Source organism: Galleria mellonella, unplaced genomic scaffold (assembly GCF_026898425.1).
Source record: "Galleria mellonella isolate WM207_F2 unplaced genomic scaffold, CSIRO_AGI_GalMel_v1 utg32, whole genome shotgun sequence".
Classification (NCBI taxonomy): Eukaryota; Metazoa; Arthropoda; class Insecta; order Lepidoptera; family Pyralidae; genus Galleria; species Galleria mellonella.
The window spans coordinates 1,466,276-1,492,753 of NW_026442075.1; the positions used below are offsets into that span (position 1 = coordinate 1,466,276).

The window sequence follows — 26,478 nt, forward strand, 5'->3', positions numbered from 1 at the left end:
ATAAGACATATATAAAAATTATCATATCTATACCCGATTATGATTAGTTGATAGATTCATTTCGATATTTTAAGTATTTCTTTTGGATTCACTAGAAAGAGAAAAAAAAATTTCAACAATTACTTCCTTTCCAACATAAGTGAGCTAACATTATATAAAATTATTTCAAATGTCAGTTTATCGAACTTAATAGCGTTAGTAATTGTTGAGACATAGCGTTGTGACAGATGGATGCATGAATATAAGAACGGACAGACAATCACTGCATTTTTTATACCTTTTTGATATATTACCCTAAAATTGCACCTATTTGGAAAGTCTACCTTCATTTATATTTATGATCAGGAGGCTTAAAGAGCGTACATTACACGAATCACAATAACTATTTATTTGTATATAATCTGTCGATGTAAATATACTAGTTCGTGAATATTATGCCCTCCACGCGAGAGGCCTCTTAAACATTGCTGGTTAAGCAAAGTAAATCCTGTTATGATTAATATAATACGGGCGTTTAGACTCCCCTGATCCGTGTTTTGCATGAATTCCATGCAAACTGTCGGTTCCTTGTTGTGGGACAGTTGTTTGTAATACAGTACGCATGTCGCACGCGCTCACTACGGTTATTTTATGCGTGTGCGCGCTGGCCGCGAACGCCGCCGCTGTACCTGCGCCTGCGCCGCCCGCGCCGATCAGATCGCAAAACAAAGGTGGGATTTATTTACAATTGACTTACATTAGGATAAAAGTGTCCCATGTGTTCATCCGAGTTATGGTCTAACTGTGTATCTATCAAATTTTATTGAAATCTGCACAGCCGTTTAGCAATGATTGAATAACGAACGTCCGAGCAAACTTTTTTTTACATTTAAAGTAGCTTCTTGCTTAGGTATATGTGGATTTTAGAAATAAGAAAATTAATAAAATAAATGTCTTCTAGATGGCATGCCATGAGACAACATACACCAGTTTTTAAGATAAACCTTCGGGAATGGAATAATAGTTAAAACTGCATTCAATTTTAAACAGTAGTTTTGCGTGATATTGGAACAAACATATATACAGATAGACAAAATTAGGATAAAAAGCAGGTCAGTTAGCCCATAGTGAAGAATTCACCTGAAATTAAGCACGACGGTTTCCAGAGAGGACCGTGAGGTTGTTAACCTGCCATGCTATATTATTAGTTATGGGGCTGTTTTTTTTTTGATGGGTGAAAATGGAATGGTAACCCCGCCTGCGCTATCGGTATACGCTAGGAAAGCACGAGTAAGGAACAATAGGACTGCACGACTTTATTTAAATACAACGAATGAATAGACGATATTAGTACATGAGAGATAATTCAGAAAATTGTATGTGCGAGTTCTTAATAAGATCAATAGAAGCTAAAAGAACAAATTTTTAAAATAATTACTTTGGTATCTGTTGGTACCTTTCCAGTCCTTCCAGTTACCTTTCCATTTTTATCCCATTAAAAAAAAAGGCATATATTTTGTGATATACTTAAATTATGCATTTGCAAACTTGCACTTCTCGCCGTGTGGTCCCGGCATAGAATGGACCACCCTTTCCTTTCCTGTGAGTGTCGTGAGAGGCGACTAAGGGAACTTAACAGTCGAAAGGGGTGGGCAGCAGCGTCTCTCTAAAAACATCATTAAAGACTAACAGCAGTTGTCAACCTATCTGCCAAGCGTGGCAACTATTGGCAAAACCCCCTTTATGGGGGAGGACTATGTTCAATAGTGGACACTTATTGGCTGATGTGATACAATGATGTGGAAACTTGTACTTATGCTGGTCGGTTTTTTAAATGATGCATTCTCACAAATGTACGTAAATGATGTATTCTAACTGTCATGATTCAAGCGGATAACATATGAGGTTATTGATTCAACGCCGTATCCGAATCCGACCCGTCTTACAATTAGGTACCTGTTTTTCTTTATGAATGATAATGGAGTGATAATCCCGCCTGCACTAACGGTATATATTGGCGGCGTCACCAGTGAGGGACGGTGGGTGACGATGAAGCAAGTCAGTTAGCCCATCGTGACGAATTTAACAATAAATCACACACGATGGTTTCCAGGGGAATTGCGTGGAGGTCGACCTGACAGAGCACGTTGCCTGACTAGCAACGGGGCCCCTAAACTCAAATACTAACAATCCCTTCTCCCCCATTAAGTATATATTTTTTATTGCACTTGTAAGTTACATATAAAATAATGTATTTATAAATGTTGTGAGCAAGGGTGGACTTATCTCTGACAGAGATCTCTTCCAGTCAACCCAGTACAGTGAGAAAGCATTTCGTTAGCGGGCAGCTGAAGTTCAACAACTATTAATACATGACAAATATACAGTTAAATAAAATATTAAAATATATAATAAAATATTACATGAATACATACACTATAAATACATATAATACCTACCTACTTATGTAATAAATGTACCTGCTAGATACATACATACATACATACACCTACTTTCTAAACTTATAGAATGATCGTAATGAATAAACTCAAAAACAACTCAATCGATTTCAATAATTCTTTCGGGTAGCATAGGCTAGGTATATATTTTTTTTATACAACTTAGAACAAACAAGCTGACTGCCCACCTGATGGAAAGTTCATATAAACATTCAACCATGGACATAACAGAGTATACTGTTTCGCCCATGTGTTTGCATGGCTGTGTTTTTTTCGTGAAGTAAATTCACGGGATATCCCACCCTTCAAACCGAAACACAGCCATGCAAACACAACTGCTTCACGGTTGAAACACGAATGGGACAATAACAAGCAATCGACTTTTCTCAACGGTAATGGCAACAGCAAGTTTGAATTTGTCTAGAATTTAGTGTTAAGATTATCGAGATTGCTGTTTTTAAGAGACAATTGAAGACTCCTGCGTATATCTTTATCATCATCATCATCATCACCATATCTGCCTTTAACTGTCCACTGCTAAGCATAAGCCTTCCCCTTGAGGATTGTTACCAGTAGTTGTCATGCTTGGCAGTCGGATTGGCAACCGCAGTTAGCCTTTAGAGATATTTTGAGAGGGACGTTGCTGCCCATCCCTCGCTCTCCTTTAATCGCCTTTTACGACATCTACGGAAAAGGAAGGGATTCTATTCTATCCTGGGACCAAAAAATAAAAATCTAAGACTTTGTACAAAAGTCGATTGAGAATACCTTTGTCCCATTCATGTTTCAATTGTAAGCAGTTGTGTTTGCATGGCTGTTCTTTAAATAAATTGCTGAGTCCTTAGGAATCGTTTGGGCAAAACAGCTGTTATGTCCATGGATATCTAAACTTTCCATCAGGTGGGCCGTCAGCTTGTTTCATTCTAAGTTCTTAAAAAAAATGTAATTTAAAGTTACCTTGAGAATAGTTGCGTCCTTAAATTTCTCTTCTTTAAATAAATTGCGCGAATCGTTTAAGCGTGATTGTTCAACAAATATTTAAACATAATTTCACACTTTTAATATCTAAGTGGAGGGGGGAGGGATTGTTAGTAATGGGGTCTAACAGCCCCATTGCTAGCAATATACCCTGTCAGGTCGACCTCTACGCGGTTACCCCTGGAAACCATCGTGGTTAATTCTTGTAGATTCGTCACGGTGAGCTAACTGACCTGCTTGCATCCTTATCTGTCATCTATCACTGGTGCCCCGCCAGTGTATACCGATAGCGCAGGCGGGGTCACTATTTTATTTTCATATAAAAAAAATATCTAAGTGGGAGACCTATAAAGATGCCGATATAAAGATGACGGGACCTATTCAGATCACTGTCACAGTTAGTAACTAGGTGAACCCATTCGTGTGTCAACGGCCACGCGGTCCCTTTGATATGGCGGTTGACCCACAAACGGTAATGCACTCGACACCGCGGCCGGACGTCGTAACTGGATCACCCTATTTCGTTTCGACGTTCAAGCTGTTTAGTAATGATAATTTCACTCTTAGTACGATAACTTAACTGCATTTTTTTTTATGGGTGTAAATGGTATGGTAACCCCGACTGCACTAACGGGATACGCTGGCGGAGCACCAGTGAAGGGTGATAGATGAGAATGAAAACAGGCCAGTTAGCCCATCATGATGAATTCATCAGGAATTAACCATGATAGTTTCCAGGGGGAACCGCGAGGAGGTCGACCTGGTTGAGTATATTGCTAGCAATGGAATTTTTAGTTTCCATTACTAAGAATCCCTTAACTTAAGTGCATTTAACTTTAGAAAAATTAAGACTCTAACTGTTTTTATTTTACCTAAGATTGTGTTTTACAAAATAACCGACTAAAATTGTGGCAAAAATTATTAAAATATTAGGTCAAGAGATAGGATTTTTTATTTCGTTTATAAATTGATTTTCTTTTTTTTTTACACACTGTATACACTGCCGGGGCACCAATGAGGGATGATCGTTGAGAATGAAGCAGGTCAGATAGCCCACCATGACGAATCTAACAATAAATCAGTCACGATGGTTTCCAAGGGGAACCACGAGGAATCGAATAATGGACCTGATCGGAAAACTGTTTGCTGATATTCTATAAGTAAATTCAACCGTTAACTGTCCACTGATATTGCTAGTAATGGAGGAGAATCCCATTGCTAGCAATATATCAACCAGGTCGACCTCCTCGCGGTTCTCCCTGGAAACTATCATTTAACTGATGATTTTGATGGTCGACCTGTTTTCATTCTCATCTAAATCACTGGTGTTAAGCGTATTCCGTTAGCGCAGGCGGGGTTACCATACCATTTTCATCCATCAAAAAAAAACTGTCCACTGCTGAACATAAGCTTTCCCCATTAGGGGAGTTTAGCCAGTAGTTGCTACACTTGGCAGGCGGGTTGACAACCACAGTTAGGCTTTTAAAGTAGTTTTAAGAGAGATGCTGTTGCTCTTTCTTCCCATTTCTCGTTTTCTTTTAGTCGTCTCTTACGATATCCACGGGAAAGGAAGGGGTAGCCTATTCTACGCCGGGTCCACACGGTCATATTCGATAAATAATACAAAAAAAAAATTGGATTAATTTATTGAATTGTTTTCACAGTGTTTTGTGATAATTTTAACATAATTTGGTTACTTTCATTATTCGTCGTGTACAGTGCGGTTTCAAAGAAATTTCCTTTCTGCGGACGATCAGGCTGTAAAATAGGCCTTCCCCTTAGGGAATTTTGCCAGTAGTTACTACGCTTGGCAAACGGATTGGCAACTGTAGTTAGGTTTTGGAGATGTTTTAAGAGGGACGCTGCAGCCCATCCCTCGCCCTCCCTTAGTCGCCTTTTACGACACCCACGGGAAAGGACAGGTTGGCATATTCTATGCCGGGACCACATGGCAACCCTATTCACACACACATAGATAAAATCTTTGGCCTGTTTTTGTTGAAATATTTCCATCTGTACAATCTAAAAGTGTGTAGTGTTCGAAATTTAAATGCAACGTTGATGTTTGAACTGGAGTTGCCTCACCTCACATCGACTATTCTATATTTACCATTAGGTCACTGCCACAATGCGAAACATATTCGTATGATACATCTATCAAGCTACAAGTAGTAAATGATGAGTCTTCCGCGCAATGACGCAATGTGGTGCGTGGGACATCTTGTATTTGTTACACCAATGTTTCCGTGATTGCAAATTCTATTTGTAAAAACAACTTTAGGATTGATACATTTATTTTAACATATCACATAGTAAGCCATAATATTCTGAATACCCTCTTGACAATTTTAACAACACTATAATCGATAATTATGTATATAAATTAGGACAATAATAAATTTAGACCATTGTAATTCTAATTAGGCAATTATAACATTAATATTTTTGAATAACCTAGTTATAAGTTTTAATTCTATAAATCACATCTAATCAGTAACATAACTAATGAATTTTAAGATTTAAAAAATGTCTAATTATAAATGAAATTGAATATTCTATACTTAGTAAAACTACACAGAGACGATGTGTCTATTTCTGAACCGCCTTTTTCTCGTTGTCTAATAGATGATTTAAATTTCGACTGTTTTTTTAAATGACGAAAATGTAAGCTTAAACAGTACACGTGGAAATAGATAAGTTACTGTTGAGTTTCTTGCGATTTCTTCTCAACAGATAACAACTTTTCGAACCCTATAGTAGATTTAAAAAATGACGATTTAAGTGTTCTTGTAAACAAGTCTATTTTAAGAAAAAAATATTTAAATTTGAGTTAGAAAAAGTAATAAAATAAATCATTTCTAGATAGCGTATTCAAAATAAGACATACACCAGTTTTTATGTTAGATTTTCATTAAATACGACTTTTAAAGCCGCATTCAACTTCGTGCAGTAGTTTTTACGCGATGCCAGAATTTATTTTGGCATTTATTACTCTTGTAAACACCAGTCATATATATTTTTTTGGATTCTCTTTTCTTCTCTCATGTGCAGATATTGTATGAGTTAATTCTATTTTTTTATGCAACTTAGAATATCAAATAAGCTGACGGCCCACCTGATGGAAAGTGGTAACCGTCGCCTATACACACGAGCAGTACCAAAAACATAACAGAGTATACTGCTTCGACTCTTCAACTAACTTCAAAAAGAAGCAGTTTTTCAATTCGAAAGTAATTTTTTGTTTTATGTCTGTTACCTTATAATTCCGTCAGTTGTAAATCGATTTGGTAAATTCTTTTTTTTTTTATCTGAAAGGATATACTTACAGATCAGTGTCACAGAAACTGTGTCAAAATCAGTCCAGTAGTTTAGTTTTTAAATTAAAATAACTGGTTTAAAGTCAGTTTCTTGTGTAACATTACTTTATAGAGCATTATTTTATCTGTACTTGTATTTAAACAAACGACGATGGGCCTTAAATGACTTCATTATCTTCATAAATCATGTGAAGAGATATTTTATGTATTTTGAATTTAATTATATGAGTTACTTTGTATATATGTCAACATATTTATTATTTCTTAATAGAAACATCTATAATGTTTCCTTCTATTATTGTACGCACACTGCCCGCTGGTAATTAATGCTCCTTTTCTCTCAGGGTTTGCTGGAAGATAACTCTTACAGAGTTAAGCTCGCCTGTTGTACAGCTTTTTTATATATATATATATATATATATATATATATATATATATATATATATATATATTATATATATATTTTTATATATATTTTTATATAATAAAGAATAAATATATATATATAAATAAATATAATAAAAGGGTAAGGTCATCAGTTCATTAATTTTTGACAATTTTGGACCGATTTTTATACTTCATTATTTTTATCAAACGATATACTCAATCACAACCAAATATTTGAATGGTTTTCAATGAAATTTGGCAAACGCATAGATATGTGCAGATATCGTCGTCATCACATTAGCTATTAACTGTCCACTGCTGCTGCAACATAGAACTCCTATTTTTTTAGTTTAGTTTAGTTAGGGATTTCTGCCACGCTTGGCAGGAGAGTTGATAATCGCATCTTTAGGTGATGTTTTAGAGAGACGCTGCTGTCCATTCCTCGACCATTGAGTTCCTTAGTTGCCTTTAACCACATTGGAAAGGAAACATAGATATACATATATGTAAATAAAGAAAAGAAATATATTTATTTATTAATTCACACAGGCGTATTCGTGGAACTAAATCAATCACAATCATATTTGGTATTAATATACTATATGGGAAGGACAAAAACATAGGCTGCTTTCAATCCCAATAAGTTATATCCTGGTCACGTGGCCGAAGTCGCAGGTAAAAGCTAGTATTTCTATCAATGGAAAGTGTATTATTTATTCCCAAAAATGAAAAAGGAGCTGCGTGAAAATATTTGGCGACAATGGAGAAGTCAAGTCCGCAATTTCGGCTTATTTTGACAGCAAAGATAAACCTTTTTTTCCGATGGTATAATCAAATTATTTGAGAGATCCGAAACATGTATTAAGGTTAAGGGGGAATATATTGAAAAGAAAAAATAGTTTCATGTTTAATTTCAACCACCTTCCCCCTCATTCCGTGAACTTTTTGACTTCCCCTCGTATTGATAAATACCTATTGATTTGTCTGTCTAATGTTGGTTGTGAATTTGTAAAATGGTAGATTTAAATTGACGTAGTATTATCAATTTCCATAAATATCCATTGCCTTAAGTGGAAAATAGTTTTCCATTGCACGACCAGGAAGTGCAACACAAATTGTGCTGCTGGAACAATTGTAAACATCGATTATGGAATGGTGTTCATTTATGTTTTTTTTTTTTATGTAACAAGGAATAGCAAACAAGCTAATAATCTTTATGGAAAATGGTAATCTATAGCATATGAGACATAATTAAAGATTAAAAAAAGATTTAAAAATGTTTATAAACAAGTCTAATTTAATAAAGATAATTTGAATTTGGAGCAATTTCGATATTAAACATGCCTATTTACGACTTTATTTTATGTAATTTCACCATATCCCACCTCGTTTTTTAAAAATTAATTGATGAATGAATGAGTATACTTTATTTGCATTATACAATATAGGAAATAAACAAGACAATTTACAAACACAACGATACAATTGTATAAGTACAGTAAGGCGGTCTTATTGCTGAGAGCAATCTTTTCAGGAAAACTTTAGGGTAATAAACTAATTGTTGTACAAGTAGGTTTGATAATATTGTATAATTAAGAAAGTTAATATAATAAATTTATTCTAATAATTCTATTCTATTCTATTTATCAAATTCGTAAAAAAAAAGAAAATAATTGCAAGTACCTTTATCAATATATAAAAAATATATATATATATATATATATATATATATATATATATATATATATATATATATATATATATTATATATTATATATTTAAATAAACAAAGGGATGTAGATTATATGTATATATAATAATTCTATATTTGTTTGTTCCAAGATAATCGCAATGAAATATTTTTCCTTAATTTCCGTGTTGTAATCTAAAACTAATCTTAATTATTAATTTAGAAAATCGTTGCCTAGTAATGTACTACTTATAGACCACAAAGGTCGTAAGTTCGAATCTAGCAGATACCAATTTGAATTTCCGACTAATTTTCCAATGATGGAAAACTCCCAGAAGAAATCAAATTAATAGAAGCGACGGCGGTAGGCTCGCTCGTTGTTACATTGGATGCTATTTGACTGGCATATATATATATATATATATATATATATATATATATATATATATATATATATATATATATATATATATATATATATATATCCCCCTGCATATGCTTATCTATGGTGCTGAATTCCAGGTGTATTGATCATAACGGACTAATTGAATGATTTTCATTATCACCGTAACATTCCTCTCTGATACTTCGAAAGCGTATACCATTAGCGCAGGTGGGGTTATCATTCCATTATCATTCATTAAAAAATGTATGTAATAAGCATGGTAACAGTTACGTGCAATATTGAATGATATATTGATATTGGATTTTAATATATTTAAACTTTCGTAACTATATATTATATTTGAATAGAATCGTCCGTCGTTTCCGATATCTATATTTCAGTATCTAAAAAAAAAAGGTTCCTTGAATATAAAATAAATAAATAATAAAAATGTTTATTTGGGATCCTTAGCTTAATTTACAGTTTTTTTTAGGATCGATAATAACTGCATTAGTCACAAAGAGACTGTGTCGCAGCTATTAACGCTCGCTCCATAACACGGGGTACAAAATATGTTTATTTCTACCTTATTTTTTTTAATGGATGTAAATGGAAAGGTTATCTCGCTTGCGCTATCGGTATACGCTGACGGGGAACCAGTGAGGGATAATGGATGAGGATGAAACAGGTCAGTTGGCCCATCGTGATGAATTCATCAAAAATTAACCACGGTGGTTTCCAGGGAGAATCGCGTGGAGGTCGACCTGTTAGGGTATATTATTAGTAAATCCCTTGTCAGATCTTATTACTAATAATCCCTTTCCCCCCTTTCCATCCAATTAGGAATACGAAGAAAAAAAATGTAAATTGTGACTATTTCAAAATTATAAAAATGGAAGCGTTGTTCCGCCTACATTCATTCAACGGACATAATGATTGTTCATTATTCACTTGGCTGAAACCGCTAGAAATATTCCATACATTATAATGACTTTGACATTGATACCTTCGATGTCTTCCTAGTTTCAGATCAGGAAGCGGGTTCGATTACCGCCCTAACTCTTCCTTGTTTATAACGATCAACATCACGACGTTACATCTTGAATTCAAATTGTTTATAAACATACCATACGCATACAAGTATGGGGTCTAATAGTTTCATTGCTAGCAATATATCCTATCAGATCGACCTCCACGCGGTTCCCCCTAGAAATAATCGCGGTTAATTTTTGTGGAATATGTTACGATGGGTTAACTGACCCGCCTTCGTCTTAGTTTATTATTACTTATTGTTATCATCTCGTGTATACAGATGGCGCTGGCAGATTTATAATTTTCACCCATTAAAGCCATAAGAGAATATAGAGACAGATGCTGCAATACCTAGTCTTATATTAAAAACTAAGCCGCCGATAATTAAGAGGCCGCTTGAAAATCAGCGCTATTTAGGTACCTACATCTCGCTCATGTACATATATGTATAGCAACAGCTGAGGCGGCTCCTATTATCAGCAAAATGAATTTTTTTTTATTGTTAATTTTTTTTTAATATTATTACTGGCAATAAAGTTTATCTATCTATCTATCTAATATTAATAAGAGATTTCTACAACATACTTGATGATTAAAGAATTTAGAATCTTTATTAAAAATTATAAACGTGAATGTGAGTTTTTTGTCACGTCTTATTGCTTTTGCGGCTTAACCACACACTATGTTTGGAACGGAGAAGGACATAAGTCAGTCAGACCCGGTCAGTCGCGGCTAAAAGTACTATTATGTATTTTTAATGATATTTTTTTTTAAATCTGCCTTGTATTTTGATAGATAATAAAAAAATAATGTCCTGAACGGTTTATTAAATAATTTACAAGTGAGCTAAGACTTTTGTTTTCAGAATCCAAAATGGTGCAAGAGAAAACTACAATAGTCGTGAGAAGATTGCCAAATACATACTTCTTTCCGTTTAGTTTGTGGCCGTTACCAAAATTTCCTTTAAAAGGTATAGAATATATAGGTATAGAATTAAACTAACAAATTAACGAAGTTAACATATCGAGTAGTGGATTAACTTTTAAATTGCTTTAAAAATGGTTAAGTTAATATAACCGTTGTTAAGTTTTGTTAATTTACCAGAGAGAGACTTTGTACAAAAGTCAATTGCTTAAGTAACTCTGTCCCAATCGTGTTTCTACCATTCAAGCAATTGTGTTTGCATGGCCGTGTTTCGGTTTGAAGGGTGGGATATGGCTGTGAATTTACAGGATACAGAGGTATAACACTTTAGTGGTCAGGAATGGCAACACATGGGTGGGATCATGGGCGAAACGGTATACTCTGTTATGTTCATGGTACTGTTCAAGTCTATAGGCAACAGATACCACTTTCCCGCAGGTGGGTCTTAGCTTGTTTGCCATTCTAAGTTGCATAAAGAAAAAATAATAAAAAATAAAACCTACATTTTATTTGCCAAAATATATTAAGTATATGTATTTAGATTTGATTTTGATGTTTTATATATTAAAAAATTGTGTATAACATAATTTATTATATAATAAATGAAAGTCTTTTGCAAGTAATTGTATATTTATGTAAACATGAGTATCAAATAAATAAATAAAAAAATATAATATAATCATTTTACTATTTCTTTCAGATCGGGACGTAGAATCTCACGAGTCATTCCACTATAGAAGACGTTTGCAACAACAAAAGAGGCAGAACAAGAGATAAAAATCGATCATATTGTTTTAAACTAAGGTCGTATATAAATAAATATATGACAACTAATATATCGTTCCAGACTAGACATTTCTGCCAATTTCTTTGGTCTAGCATTAATTTGTTAAAACTTAATAACATAACAGATTTATTTTTGAGTTTAAAAACATAGTTATTTTGATTTATTTCTAGTAATGATAAAAAATATGGCAGTTAGCCGCGTGAATTATAAAAAAGAGATGCTCAATTAAATGTGATGAAAATTGGCAGTAAGATAGCCTGATGCTCAACTGTTTATTTCAATACTCAATTATTATGTAATTTATTTTTTTATATTAATTGTAAAAAATCTTTAAACATTATTTATATTATGGAAACACAAAGATATGTATTAAATTAATATTTATTCTAAAAAAATATTTTTAAACAAATTATTATTTCATATTATATCTCTCTGATAGAATTTGTTCATGCTCAAATTCCATTTTTAATTTTATGTAAACTTTTTGATTATAGTAAAAATAAATTTACACATAAGTTTAATTATTCGTTGTAAAAAAAATACAGGTAACATTCAGTTATGTATAGCAATATGTACGACAAGATTCCATTTGTATACATTTTAATTTGTTATTTAATATAATTAAACATTTTTTATAGAATATTTTTGTTTATTTCTATTTTTATTAAAATAAATGTTTTACTAGCAACGACGCCATCTATGATAATATATTTGAACTAAATATTCGTAGTTCCGCGTAGCACCGCTGCGAATTTATTCGCTACCATCGAGTCTACGATATGCAGTGGGCGTATTTTTGACTTTATATTTTTGGTTAGGTACTTTATTGATTACGCCTGCGCAAACTCTTTATCTCACTGTACAGAATCTTATCATTGTAAACATGACACAGTGAAATTATTAAGAATTAGTTACTAAAAAGTGCCAAAATGAAATTAGGAATTGTGTGGTTGTTTTTAATATACGTCAGGAATTGTTTGGGTGAGTATTTTCTATATAATAAATTGTATAAAATAAAAAAAATTATGCACATATGTTCTTTACTTAGTATTTGATTAATAGAACCTTTCGTTTCACAGAATCCGTTCTTTGGCATTCTCAAGAAGTGTCATAATTAAAATTATGCCTTATGTGTATATTATTAAGTATTAATTCAACTTATGTAAGATAATTAGCTTATTCTTAGCTCGTCTTGACAATTTCTTTTAAGTGATATAGAAATTTTAAATTATATATTTCTCATTCGAATAAACAATAAAAATTTTGTTCTACAAAAAAAAAAAAACTGCTTTAACCGAAACAAAATTAGTATAGAAACAACGTGGGAGTACCTTAACTCTTTTAATTAAAAAAGGATCATAACAAACGGTTGGTAGAGAACAACATATTATTGGTCAATAAAGTTATAAGTTATAACGCAGTGTAGGACGACCTCCCACTAGATGGAGTGACGACCTGAATTGCATTGCAGGGAGTCAGTGGATGCAGGTGGCTCAGGACCTTACTTTATGGCAGTCTATGAGGGAGGCTTATGTCCCGCAGTGGACGGGTATTTACTGAAATGATGATGATGTAAGTTATAAGTAATCAAACCACAATTGACAAGGTCTTCGCTTGGAGAAGACAACGTTTCTATTACATACCTACATTATTTACATTCTATTGTGACCACGAGTGAATTTATTATCATTGTTTGTTGTATTTTATTCTGTTCTAAATTCTAATGACGACTTCATTGTATAACTATAAAATCATTAATAATATGTAAATTTAAGATTTTTAAGAGCAGAATTAAAGAGCATCTTCTATCTTTTTTTTTATACAACTTAGAATGGCAAACAAGCTGACGGCCCACCTGATGGACCTGATGGAAAGTGGCAACCGTCGCCTATAGACATGAGCGGTACCATAGACATAACAGAGTATACTGTTTCGCCCATGATACTCCCCATGCGTTGCCATTCCTGAGGACTCAGGTGTTATTCCTCTGTACCCAGTAAATTCACGCCATATCCCACCCTTCAAACCGAAACACAGCCATGCAAACACAACTGCTTCACGGTTGAAACACGAATAGGACAGAGGTACCCAAGCAATCGACTTTTGTACAAAGTCTCCCTCTGGTATCTCTATGAACATATATTTATTTATCTATATATGTACGTATATTGTATATATATATGTGTATGTGTGTGTAAGTATATGCATAGATGTAGGTATATGTGTATTTGTACGATTAAATATAATGTAATTAATTTAATTTTCTCCGTTTAAAAATTGTCACAATATTCTACACTGCTCTATCCGCTGACATTGATGCTCCTTTCCACTTTGGGTTTGCTGGAAGAAAACTCTATCAGAGTTAAGCTCGCCTTTGTGCGTTTGATAACCTCTGTCTTAATCTTAAAACTAGTGTGTACAATAAATAATTAAATTAATTGTATTGTATGCCCGATGTATGATGTATGGGTAGATTATGTTAATTTCCTTTAATTCGCTATAAACATCGAATTATTAAAATATACAGCTTACAATAAACTATTCTATTGTATACAAAGTGTTATGAATTGAGAACTTAATCCTATTTGAAGTTATTTTATAAAACTACATATTTATTTGTAGGTGTAAAATTATTAGAAGCAAATCCGGACGTGAAGCGGCTCTACGATGATTTGCTCAGCAATTACAATAGATTGATACGGCCGGTGACAAACGTGACGGACATACTGACGGTGCGGCTGGGCCTCAAGTTGTCACAGCTGATGGAAGTCAATTTAAAGAATCAGGTTATGACCACGAATCTTTGGGTTGAACAGGTAAGTCTCGTGCATTTTTTTTTTAATAGTGAGAAATTAGTGAGAATAGAATGATATATATGCCTGTGCTATAGCGAGGTACCAGCGAGAAATGATAGGTGAGAATGAAAACAGGTTAAGTAGCCTATTGTGACGAATTTCACAAGAATTCTACGACGGTTTTTAAGGAGAACCGCATGGACGTCAACCTGATTTATTATATATCTACAGGTTTATTGCTAGCAATGGGGTAATGAGATCGCACTGCTAACAATCCTTTTCCCCTCAAGTTAGGTGTTTCACTAGTTAGCAAAATATTTACATCATAACTAACTCATTTTACCATAATATTATTTATAATATAAATAATATTATGGTAAAATGAGTTTGTTTTTATATCACTTCTTAATAGTTTAACCCTATCGCTATAGAATATTGTATACGCTATAATACTGAATATGTGATATAGGATATGATATGCGCTATATCATAATCAGATTGTGAGAGACAAGACAAACGTATAGAAGATTGTCAATATACATATATTATATGAGTTATTAATTTACGTGCCAAAGTATAAAAGTAAGGTAAATAAAATTCCCACAGAACTAATCTGTAAGTATATCCTTTCAGATAAAAAAAGATTTTTCCGTATCGCTTTACAATTGACGGATTTGTGAGGTAATAAACATAGAAAAATAATTGAATTGCGACTTTCCCTCTTTTTAAAGTCAGTTAAAATGTATATAGTAAATAGTATTGTTCAATTTTTATCGTACATACTTTGCATCAGTATTTAATATAATCAATACACTGTTTTCAGAAATGGTATGACTATAAGCTAACATGGAATCCTGAGGACTATGGCGGTCTCGAGATGCTATACGTGCCATCTGAACACATCTGGCTACCTGACATTGTACTGTATAATAACTGGGATGGAAATTATGAGGTAATCAAAATTAACATCATAAAAAGTTAATTATAAAGAGGAAAGATTTGTTTGTTTGTAGTGGATAAACTCCAAAACTACTTAACCAATTAAAAATTCTTTCATCTTTTTATTTCATATAGCTATATTCTCAGTGAGTAACAAAGGCTATATATTATTGTCGAAAATTCTATAAAATAGAATAATAATATAGCAGTATAGTTGCAGGGGTAAAGAGGCATAACTTAGTCCTAAGGAATATTTACTAACATTACGAGAATTAACGTAAAAGTTAGTTCGTTTATCTCTTAGAATTTTAACGGTTCAATCATTTATAAAATGTGGCGTGGAATTTTTGTCATAGTAGGTAATAAGTCATTTTCTATATGGATCATGTGAACGAAGTCCAAGGTACAATTTTGAATATGTAAAAATTCCGTGTCACAATATTTGTTCACGCCAATATTAGAAACTAGTCGACCGATTTTAATGAAATTTTGTAAATGTATTATATTCTTTATTGCACTTGTAAGTTACATACATAAGATAGTTTTAAATATTGTGAACAAGAGTATATGTAATACACATTTAGTTTGCTTCATCCTCACAGATAGAATAGTTTTTATTTAAGTAAGTGGGTGGCGCTAGGAAGCAAATGAATGTTCGACAGATTATTTAGTAAAAAATATATCTGCGAAATTTGAACCTACTATTTTTGAGGTCTTGAAAACCGGGTAATACACGATGAGGCCACGACCCTAAAATACACATCATTATCATCATCATTTTGGCCCTTAATGCCACTGCTAAATATAGGCTTCCCCTTATAAGAGGGATTTTACCAGTAGTTTCTGCACTTCTGCTAAAAACTAACTTCGATTGCCAACCCACCCGGGTTTGGCAATCGAGTCTTCGGTAATATTTCAAGAGGGATGCTGCTGCTTATCCCTCGACCATTAAGTTGCCTTAGTCGTCTCTTATGATATCCACGGGAAAGGAAAGAGTCGTCAGGTCTATGCCGGGACCACACGGCATCATACAGACATATATTTCATAAAATAATAATATTTTACTCTTTATTCTTCATGGAGAAGAAAGGTTGTCTGGAAGAGATCGCTGTTCGTGATAAAGTCGCCCATTATTTCCTCAATGTAATATTTTCTTGTAATTGTTTGTATTTATAATAAGTTTACTATTGTAATCTTATGGAGGAAACAATAAAGAGTATCTATCTATTTTTCAGGTGACACTTATGACAAAGGCTACTTTGAAGTACACAGGAGAAGTGAATTGGAAACCGCCAGCTATTTACAAGTCATCATGTGAGATCAATGTGGAATATTTTCCGTTTGATGAACAAACATGTTTCATGAAGTTCGGTTCTTGGACTTACAACGGCGCTCAGGTATAATATATACCAGCAAGGACTCCTGCAAAACACAGCTATTTCAATTATGCAATAAATAATAAGAGATCAATATGGTCATAAACTCTGTTAAAAAAAAAACATCATAATTGGTTATGGTTTTGGGAAAGGTTTGGTCACAGAAATTTATTTAGGTATCACGAAATAAATGATTTTTTTTATGCAACTTAGAATGGCCTACAAGCTGATGGTCTACCTGATGGAAAGTGGTAATCGTTGCCTATAGACATAAGCATGTTATATGGTGTTATATGACATATAACACCTGAGTCCTCAGGAATGACAACGCATGGGGGGTATCATGGACGAAACAGTATACTCTGTTATGTCCATGGTACTACTCATGTTTTCCAAAACATAACCAAGTATGATAAAATAATAAAAAAATTAAAATATAAGGAGATTCTGTTCCATAATAATTATTTTATGTTTCACACAAAAAAAAAAAAAACTATTTCAATTGTGATAAAACCAATTATTTTGATTTCAGAACTAGATAACTGCTACTGATTTTAATAAAGTTCCTATGAGACCAATCTGTAAATATATCCATTCAGATAAAAAAAGAATTTTCCAAATCGGTTTACAACTGACGGAGTTATGACGTTACAAACATTAAAAAAACATACAAATGAATAGCAAATCTCTTTGTTTTGACGTATGTTGAAAAAATCTGTCTTCAATCGTTGCACCACCAGTTGTTTTGATTTAAAAAACGAACCACTAAACGGATTTTGATGAAATCTCTATAAGATCAACCTGAAAGTATATCCTTTCAGATAAAAAATATAACCGAATTGAGAACCTCTTTCTTTTTGGAAGTCAGTTAAAAATTATTTATATAAAATTTATTAACATCACTCTAGACACACATTATTACTAAGTAATTATTTATATAACAAATATAAGATTTTTATTTTATTTTAATAGGTGGACCTTAAACATATGGACCAGTCTCCAGGCAGCAGTTTGGTCCCCGTCGGGATTGACTTGAGCGAGTTCTACCTGTCAGTTGAGTGGGATATCTTGGAAGTGCCCGCTACCAGGAACGAGGAATACTACCCGTGTTGTCAGGAGCCTTTTTCAGGTAACTGTTACGAGTTCTTTTTGTTTGAAAATTGTCACAATATTGTACACCGCTCTACCCGCTGAAATTTATGCTCCTTTCCACTTTGGGTTTGCTGGAAGAGAACTCTTTTAGAGTTAAGCTCGCCTTTGTACATTTACTTACATCTGTTTATTTTTTGTGTGTACAATAAAGTATAAATAAATAAATAAATAAGTGTATTTCACAAAGGTGGCAAACAAGCATACAGTCCGTCTATTGATAAACGATCGCTATAGCCTATGAACAGATGATCGTTGAAATGATGATGGTAGCCTATGGACGGCTGCAACACTAGGGGTGTAACGTGCAAGATTTATTTAATAGGTTTGGATAATATAAGCTATATATAGTTGCAATATATGTATATTGGTCAAATATCACAAATCTATATAACGACCAGGCAGGTAAACTATATATTAGATATTATCTGCTAAAAGCGTACCTCTGGCCCATTCGTGTTTCAACCGTGAAGCATGTTTGCATTTGCATTTGCATTGCAAGCCATGTTTGCATGGCTGTGTTTCGGTTTGAATGATGGGATATGGCGTTAATTTACAGGGTACAGAGGAATAACACCTGTGTCCTCAGGAATGGCAACGCATGGGGGTTATCATGGGCGAAACAGTATACTCTGTTACGCCCATGGTACTGCTCATGTCTATAGGCGACGGTTACCACTTTCCATCAGGTGGGCCGTAAGCTTTTTTGCCATTCTAAATTGTATAAAAAAAATCCGTACTCACATTTTCGCTTAGGAATTATTTTTAAAATAAAGGGTTATTTTAATTTTATCCATTAAATATACATATGTATTATATTCATATGATTATTTGCATATGTTTTTTACACGAGGGTTTTTTTAGTAGATATAGTTACTGTGCCAAATAGGTACCGCCTTTTTTCTTTTCTCCTCTACCCAAAGGTTGTCTGCAAGAGATTGCTTTGGTGATAAGACCATCTTTTGTAATTCATAAGTGTACAATTATTTTGTATTGTTTTTTAAGTGGTGCAATAAAGAGTAAATAATTAAATGCTTTACTATACCTAAATTAATACTATTTAGTTAATAGTAATTAATTACAAAATATTTGTTTCAGATATTACGTTCAAGCTAACCATGCGTCGAAAAACCCTATTTTATACTGTTAATTTGATAATCCCTTGCGTTGGTCTCACATTTTTAACCGTTTTAGTATTTTATCTGCCATCGGATTCTGGGGAAAAGGTATGTTCCATTTTAAAATCTAATTTTAATTTACGTTTGTATTTATATAGAAAATATACGGAAAATGCATTTTAAATCAGTCTGCAAATTAGACATAACTGTTAACAACAATTACTTAGTTATTATTTTGACGTCACTGCGCAATATTGAACAAAGTCTTTTACAGCTTTTAAATTATGGCGAGAAAAAAATATTCTCATGAACATCAATATTGAATTCTGTCACTAAAATATATAGAGTCTAAATTGCAGAAGCCAAATCCTTGTCTCAATTATTCTGCTCAGTGTGATGTGTATAATTATGCCTATACATCGAAGGCAATCTGGTTTTATTAAGCCAATTGAAAAAGTAAGGCATATAAGGAAGAATATCATTCATAATAGAAATAATGACGATATTAATTCTCCAAATTGGTATGTATCATTTAAAATACGAGTATATTTACATTCAGTCCAATGCAAGGAAATAAAAATTATAAGATCAGATATCTTTCGATGTCTATCTTTAAAAAGATAGAGAGCATTAGGGCATGCGTGTATCCATCCTTCAGTCCACCGAACCATCCATAATCCATGCCTTCGTTACACCCATTACCAATAGTCTTTTTTGATTCATTAGCTAGATGTGTGAGTGTGTTAGTGTCATTGAAATGAGTTTGTTTGTATCATTATTGTCTTTCCACGGGGAAAAGTACCAAAATAAATTTGCCAAGGGAACTTTTTTAGAAATCAATCTACTTTTCTTTATTGTTTTCATTATTACCGGATTCTGGATTAGAACATTTGTTTTTACGTAAAAATGTAATAGAATTTTGGACTTATGTTTGGATAAATATTTATGATTAAAAATCGTGAATTATGTACGTAAACAATTGACTACTAAATATAAATGATTCTCCATTAGCAGGACATTGTAATAAAGTCGTTCGAAATTTCTCTTATTCGAACAAGAATTTTTTTTCCAAAATTACCACGTGGCAGAATTGTTTTGATATGATTCACTAGGAAAAACAGATTTTTTACATTATATAAAATTCTTTCCATAGTTTTCGTAGGTACACGTGTCTGATAAAACTGAGGACTATTGCTATCTTACTTCATTTTTCCTTGTGAATTTTTAAATGCCTTGCTCTAAATTGCAGGTAGGTATGATGTGTAATGAACTTGCATGCTGATTAGCATTTGATTAGACATTAAACTACTAAATTCTACTAAAATCAATGACATGATACTTAAACTCATTAATAGATTAAATTCTATTTTTTTTTCAAATAATTTAAGAGCTTAGATGTCTAAAAGATGACTATAATTTTCTGCATAATTAATTTTCACTGTAATAGATGCTTAGTTTAATTTAGGCCGTGTGGTCCTGGCATAGAATAGGCCACCCCTTACTTTCCCGTGGGTGTCGTAAGAGCCGACTTAGGGAGGACGAGGGATAGGCAGCAGCGTAAAACATCTCTAAAACCTGATTGCGGTTGCCAACCCGCCTGCCAAGCGTGGCAACTACTGGCAAAATTCCCTAAGGGGAAGCTTAGTTTAACAGAAATTTACAAATTTGTAAAAATGTAGTTGAAGTAATTAATTTTTTTTATTGCATAAAATTTATGTGTTAATATTAATAAATTTGTAGATTTCTGTTAGACTTAAAAATAATATTTGATTCCAATGCTTGTATTCTGCATATTTTTATGTTTTCGCTTATTACCATGTAGTAGATTTTAGAAGGCCTGTAGTTAACAATGTTTAGTTTTCTCATGTCAAGAGATGTTTTTTTTGTGATAAAATATCATTAAATTCTATAAAATAAATAATATTCATATTTAATGCAATTTGATTATTACTTTTAAATAAATGTGTGTATAATACTTCACTATACGCTACACCAGTGTTTTTCAACCTTTTCATGACACAACCCCCACCCCCTCTATAATGAAAAAATATTTAGCGACCCCCGACCCTTCGCTTTTTTTCAAGTATTTTATAATGTTACAAAAATGTTGTAGGGATTAAATACTTCAATCCATACAGCTATTTTATGCATTTGCACAATTATGTTTCGGATAAATACAGAATTAAGTACATATTTTTACATCGAATATATTTTTTTACTGAGGTAGTTTTCGCTCCTCCCAGGGGGTCGGGATCCACACGTTGAAAAACACTGTGCTACACGATCGAACTCGATTACCCATGATGCATGCTGAGCACTTCACAATCTCACACGAAGCTTTGACGATAATACATTAAAGACATTACCAACAATTACACGCCACAATCACACGAGTGGAAAGACAATTCAGGCTTTTTTTTAAATTGTTTAATTCAAAAAGGACTTCTCTCCCTTAGATCTCGCTCTGCATTTCCATCCTCGTGTCACTGACCGTGTTCTTCCTGCTGCTGGCCGAGATCATCCCGCCGACTTCGCTGGCCGTCCCTTTACTTGGCAAATATCTACTCTTCACCATGATACTAGTCTCGCTCAGCGTTTGGGTCACTGTATGCATACTTAACGTCCATTTCAGGTAATACATGTCTTTTCTCGTAGATATCATTAAGCATCTCTATCCTGGTATCACTGACGGTGTTTTTCCTGTTACTGGCCGAGATTATACCACCAACATCACTGGCGATACCGTTGTTAGGGAAGTATTTGTTGTTCACAATGATTTTGGTATCGCTCAGTGTATGGATGACGGTGTGTGTTCTCAATGTACATTTTAGGTAAGTACTCTACATGTTTGCTTTAGTTAATTTTAAACTTTCGCGCTGTTTACACATATTTTAAATACACAATCGGGAATTAACGTGATGTAAAAATCTTTACAGGTAATTAGTACCTTTATACCTGCTTTTTTATTACCGACGCTTCGACGTGGAATGCACCACGTCCTCTCCTGGCCACGACGAAGACTCGATTGTGTATTTTAAATATGTTTGGGTTACTTTGAAATTCTTAAGTATGCTTTACTCATGTTTTCGTCATGAGGTTTATACCAAAGAGTTGCATTAGTTTAAATGAGCTTCTTAATAGAGGCATTTTAAAGTTTCACAAATCAGAAAAGTAAAGTTTAAATAAATTAATGGATGAAGCACGTTACATTTTTGCATCAGCAGCAGCCTTAACTAGAGTAGGTATTATTAAAATTAAGTTAAAAACAATCGATAAAGCGATATTTAAGTTTGATTGGCTTATATAAAATAAACATAAATGAGTGATATATTCATCAAATAACTAGTATGTCTATATTAAGTAAGATCTTTAGTCTCATTTTTAATGCACCAATGCTTTCTTAATATCTGATCTATTATAACCGTTCCATCCGTAATGGGTTATACTCGTAAGCCCTCAAATATCTCAGTATAGAAATATGAAATCTTTTAAATTTATGAATTAAAATCTATAGTTTTAATAATAATAGCTTTTAATTTTTTTTATGTACAATAAAATATAAACACATAAAAATATTGTAAAATAAATAAATTAGTTAATAAAACAAGCATGCAATGGTTGACTGTAAGAGATCCCTCTATGGGATAAGTCTGTCATTATATATTAAATTTTCTTAATGTGCCCAATGTAAATTATGTACTATCAATAAATCAATAAGTAAAATTATGTATAAACTGTTCAGTGATATTTACACTTACAGTTGAATTTTATAGTACTAAATTCATAAATTTCAAAGTGAAAGAAATAAAATATATGTATTAGAAATTTAATATTTTCAATTTTAAAAAAAGAAAGATCTCAATTCAGTTGTATTTTTTATGTCTGTTACCTTATGAGGTAAATGACGGAGTCATGGCTCCGTCAGTTCTACACCGATTTGAAAAATTCTTTTTTTTATCTGAAAAAATATACCTACAGATTGGTCGTATAGAAATTTTATAAAAAAATATATCAAAATAATATATATATATCCAATATTGTTATTTCTATATATATATATATATATATATATATATATATATATATATATATATATATATATATATATATATATATATATATATATATATATATATATATATATATATATATTTGCAGTCAAAACTCTAAACCAGTCAAAAGTATTATTGACTAGCAAAATCAGACAAAAGTACTTTTGTCATTTTGTTTGATTTGCTTTAGTCAATAATAGTTTTGACTAAAATAACAGTTAAAATGTACCTAACCTAACCTAACCGCAAATTTAACCGCAGTCAAAAGTACTAATAACTAATAATTTTCACTCAGAACCACTTTTGACTGATTTTGCTAGTCAATAATACTTTTGACTGGTTAAAAATTATGACTGCAACATATATAAATACGTAGTAGATGCTAGTTCTTGTACGAGTATGTTGAAAGGAACTGCTTTACAAGAAATAGGTTACCCTAATTTGTAAGCCAGGGCCAAAAATATGTAACAGTGCAACCCTGTATTTGTTAATAAAGGTTTTACATACTTAATTTCCAGATAAAAATAATAGTTTATTTTTAGAATTAATTCTTATCACATAATCAGAATCTTTCGTACCCAGTAAGTATTTAGGCACAGTCACTGAACTTAATAATAGCAAAAAAATACCCTTATAATGCAATAGCTGACCTGTAAAATAGCCAAACAAACTCATAAATCTTTGGTTCATTGTAACGATGTCACATCGATAACTGGACAATAGTGTGTGAAATACGGCCTGTGGAGTACTAAGGGGATGCCATTATTGAATGCACGCTGCCCATCCAAACAATGCGTATAAAATTATACGGAGCCGTATACTGTCGACATTATAGTTTATTAGTTCTGGCTTTAACTCGAACGAAAATAGGGTAATATATAGCGTATTATCGGTATTGTTCCAATATATATATATTGAGTTATACTGGATATTAGTGACGGGAAAAAATTTCATCTCGCATTTTGATATAGCCCACATATATAACTAAATAATATATAATATATAAAATTCTCGTGTCGCGGTGTTTGTTCATTCCAAACTCCTCCGAAACGGCTTTACCGATTTTTATGAAATGTTGTGTGCATATCGGTTAGGTCTGAGAATCGGCCAACATCTATTTTTCATAACCCTCAATGGTAAGGGTGACCCACCTCTGAGTTTTTTTTATTCTTTTGACAATTTTTTTATTTTTATTTTATTTTGATTTAACATAGCAAAATACATATAGATTCAAATTTTCACGCTTTTACGAACCCTGCTGTTGTTTAATCGCGATTTTTATATTCCGCAATAGGGTTGCAAGATGACAATCGATTATAATAATTGTAGTACGATATATTTTCATGTATAGTTCTAGAAATAATGTTTATGGTAAAACAACGTTTACCGAGTCAGCTAGTAAATATTTTTTTTTATACAACTTAGAATGGCAAACAAGCTGACGGCCCACCTGATGAAAAGTGGTAACCGTCGCCTATAGACATGAGTAGTACCATGGACACGAATGATATGGTGTGAATTTACAGGATACAGAGGAATAACATCTGAGTCCTCAGGAATGGCAACGCATGGGGGGTATCATGGGCGAAACAGTATACTCTGTTATGTCCATGGTACTGCTCGTGTCTATAGGCGATGGTTACCACTTTCAATCAGGTTGGCCATCAGCTTGTTTGCCATTCTAAGCTGCATAAAAAAATGCCCATTGAAATTATTTTTTTGCAAAGATACGAGAATCAATTCTTTATCTGATTCCCGTATCTTAAAAAAGTAAACTAAATAATAAACTATTTTAATTTTTTTTTGTTGGATGAAAATGGATTGGCAACTCCGCCTCCGCTAACAGGATACGCAGGCGGAGCACCAGTGAAGGGTGATCGATGAGAATGAAAACAGGCCAGTTAGCCCATCATGATGAATTCATCAGGAATTAATCGTGATAGTTTCCAGGGGGAACCGCGTGGCTGTTGACCTGGTTAGGTATATTGCTAGCAATGGGATTTTTGGTCTCCATTACTAACAATCCCTTTCCCCCCAAACTACTTATATTGCTGTAGGTACTTCACTAAAACTGATATTCTCGATAGTATATTCCAAGTAGTATAAATCATACCGTTCCATTACTATTTTGTCATTAGAGTAATAGAGTGTTGTGAATACGTAAGTTATTGCAGCCCAGATTGTAAAGATAAACGGTATTAATAGTGGAATCGTTTGTAACGTGCGTAACGCGTCCGTAAGAGTTATTAGCTAATTAACGTTATTATAAACGTTAAAATTAACGTTAATTAACTCGTTGAAGGAGGCGGCTGAATATTTACTGCGCAACGAGTAGCAGCTTTTAATGAAATGAACAATTGAACGATTCTGAGTACGTATGCCGTTTGTGTTGTGTTAACGAGGCCGTTTTCGAAGGAGTTGTGAAGTTATGTTGTCTATAAATTGCTTAATTATAACATCGTTATGTGTACTGTTAGCGGCGGACTCAAAGAGTTTGTAATAAATAACACGTCTGTCAATTTAACAGTTATTTAGTCAATGAAAATGTAATAAAAGGGTTACGAACTTAGATTAATAATATCTACAGCGTGCTACTAACGGTTACACATAATAAAACTGTTTTCAAATTGTCGCGCATTTTCAACCTAGATAAAAAGAAGGAGCTTTTGAATTCGATTGTATTTGTTTTTTTTTGTTTCTTGTCTCATAACTCTGTTAGTTGTAAACCCAAGTGAGACTTTTTTTTATCTGAAAGGATATGTTTACAGATTGGTGCAGTAGAAATTTTATTAAAATTGGTTCAGTAATTTGGTGCTTAGGGCTTTAAATCAAAACTGGTTTTGTAGTTGGTTTTTATTTGTTGAACATAATTTAAATATTAAAATGTGTAGAATATTCATTAGAATTAATAATTAACAATAGTTATACTGTTTAATATTCGGATAACTCTAAGTACCTAATAATTTATAGTATTCTGACGCTTACCTAAGGTTGATTGGGTTAGAATACTTTTAAAATTAAGTCCGTTTTGTCTATACAAAGCAGCTCTCCTATATTGAAGACTGACTAAATAAATACTACTTAATTTACACTCTTCTGACTATCTCTTAG

At 32.8% G+C, this 26,478-nt stretch overlaps 1 protein-coding gene across 5 annotated transcripts in view; it reads left to right on the plus strand.

Annotated features, from left to right (window-relative positions):
• Window positions 1-526: 526 nt before the first annotated feature.
• The window catches only part of LOC113523148 (acetylcholine receptor subunit beta-like 2), a 111,784-nt gene continuing 85,832 nt past the window's right edge, over window positions 527-26,478 (plus strand). The window contains exons 1-8 of one of the 5 annotated variants that reach the window (XM_052896281.1): window positions 527-710; window positions 11,093-11,197; window positions 14,561-14,754; window positions 15,557-15,685; window positions 16,908-17,069; window positions 18,021-18,177; window positions 19,296-19,423; window positions 21,772-21,947. In XM_052896281.1, coding sequence (XP_052752241.1) covers window positions 602-710; window positions 11,093-11,197; window positions 14,561-14,754; window positions 15,557-15,685; window positions 16,908-17,069; window positions 18,021-18,177; window positions 19,296-19,423; window positions 21,772-21,947 — 1,160 coding nt within the window. In that variant the 5' untranslated portion in view covers window positions 527-601. Of the gene's footprint in view, window positions 711-11,092; window positions 11,198-12,715; window positions 12,920-14,560; window positions 14,755-15,556; window positions 15,686-16,907; window positions 17,070-18,020; window positions 18,178-19,295; window positions 19,424-21,771; window positions 21,948-21,970; window positions 22,147-26,478 lie in introns of those variants that run through there. The other 4 variants (XM_052896278.1, XM_052896276.1, XM_052896280.1 and 1 more) reach the window with 4 other exon arrangements.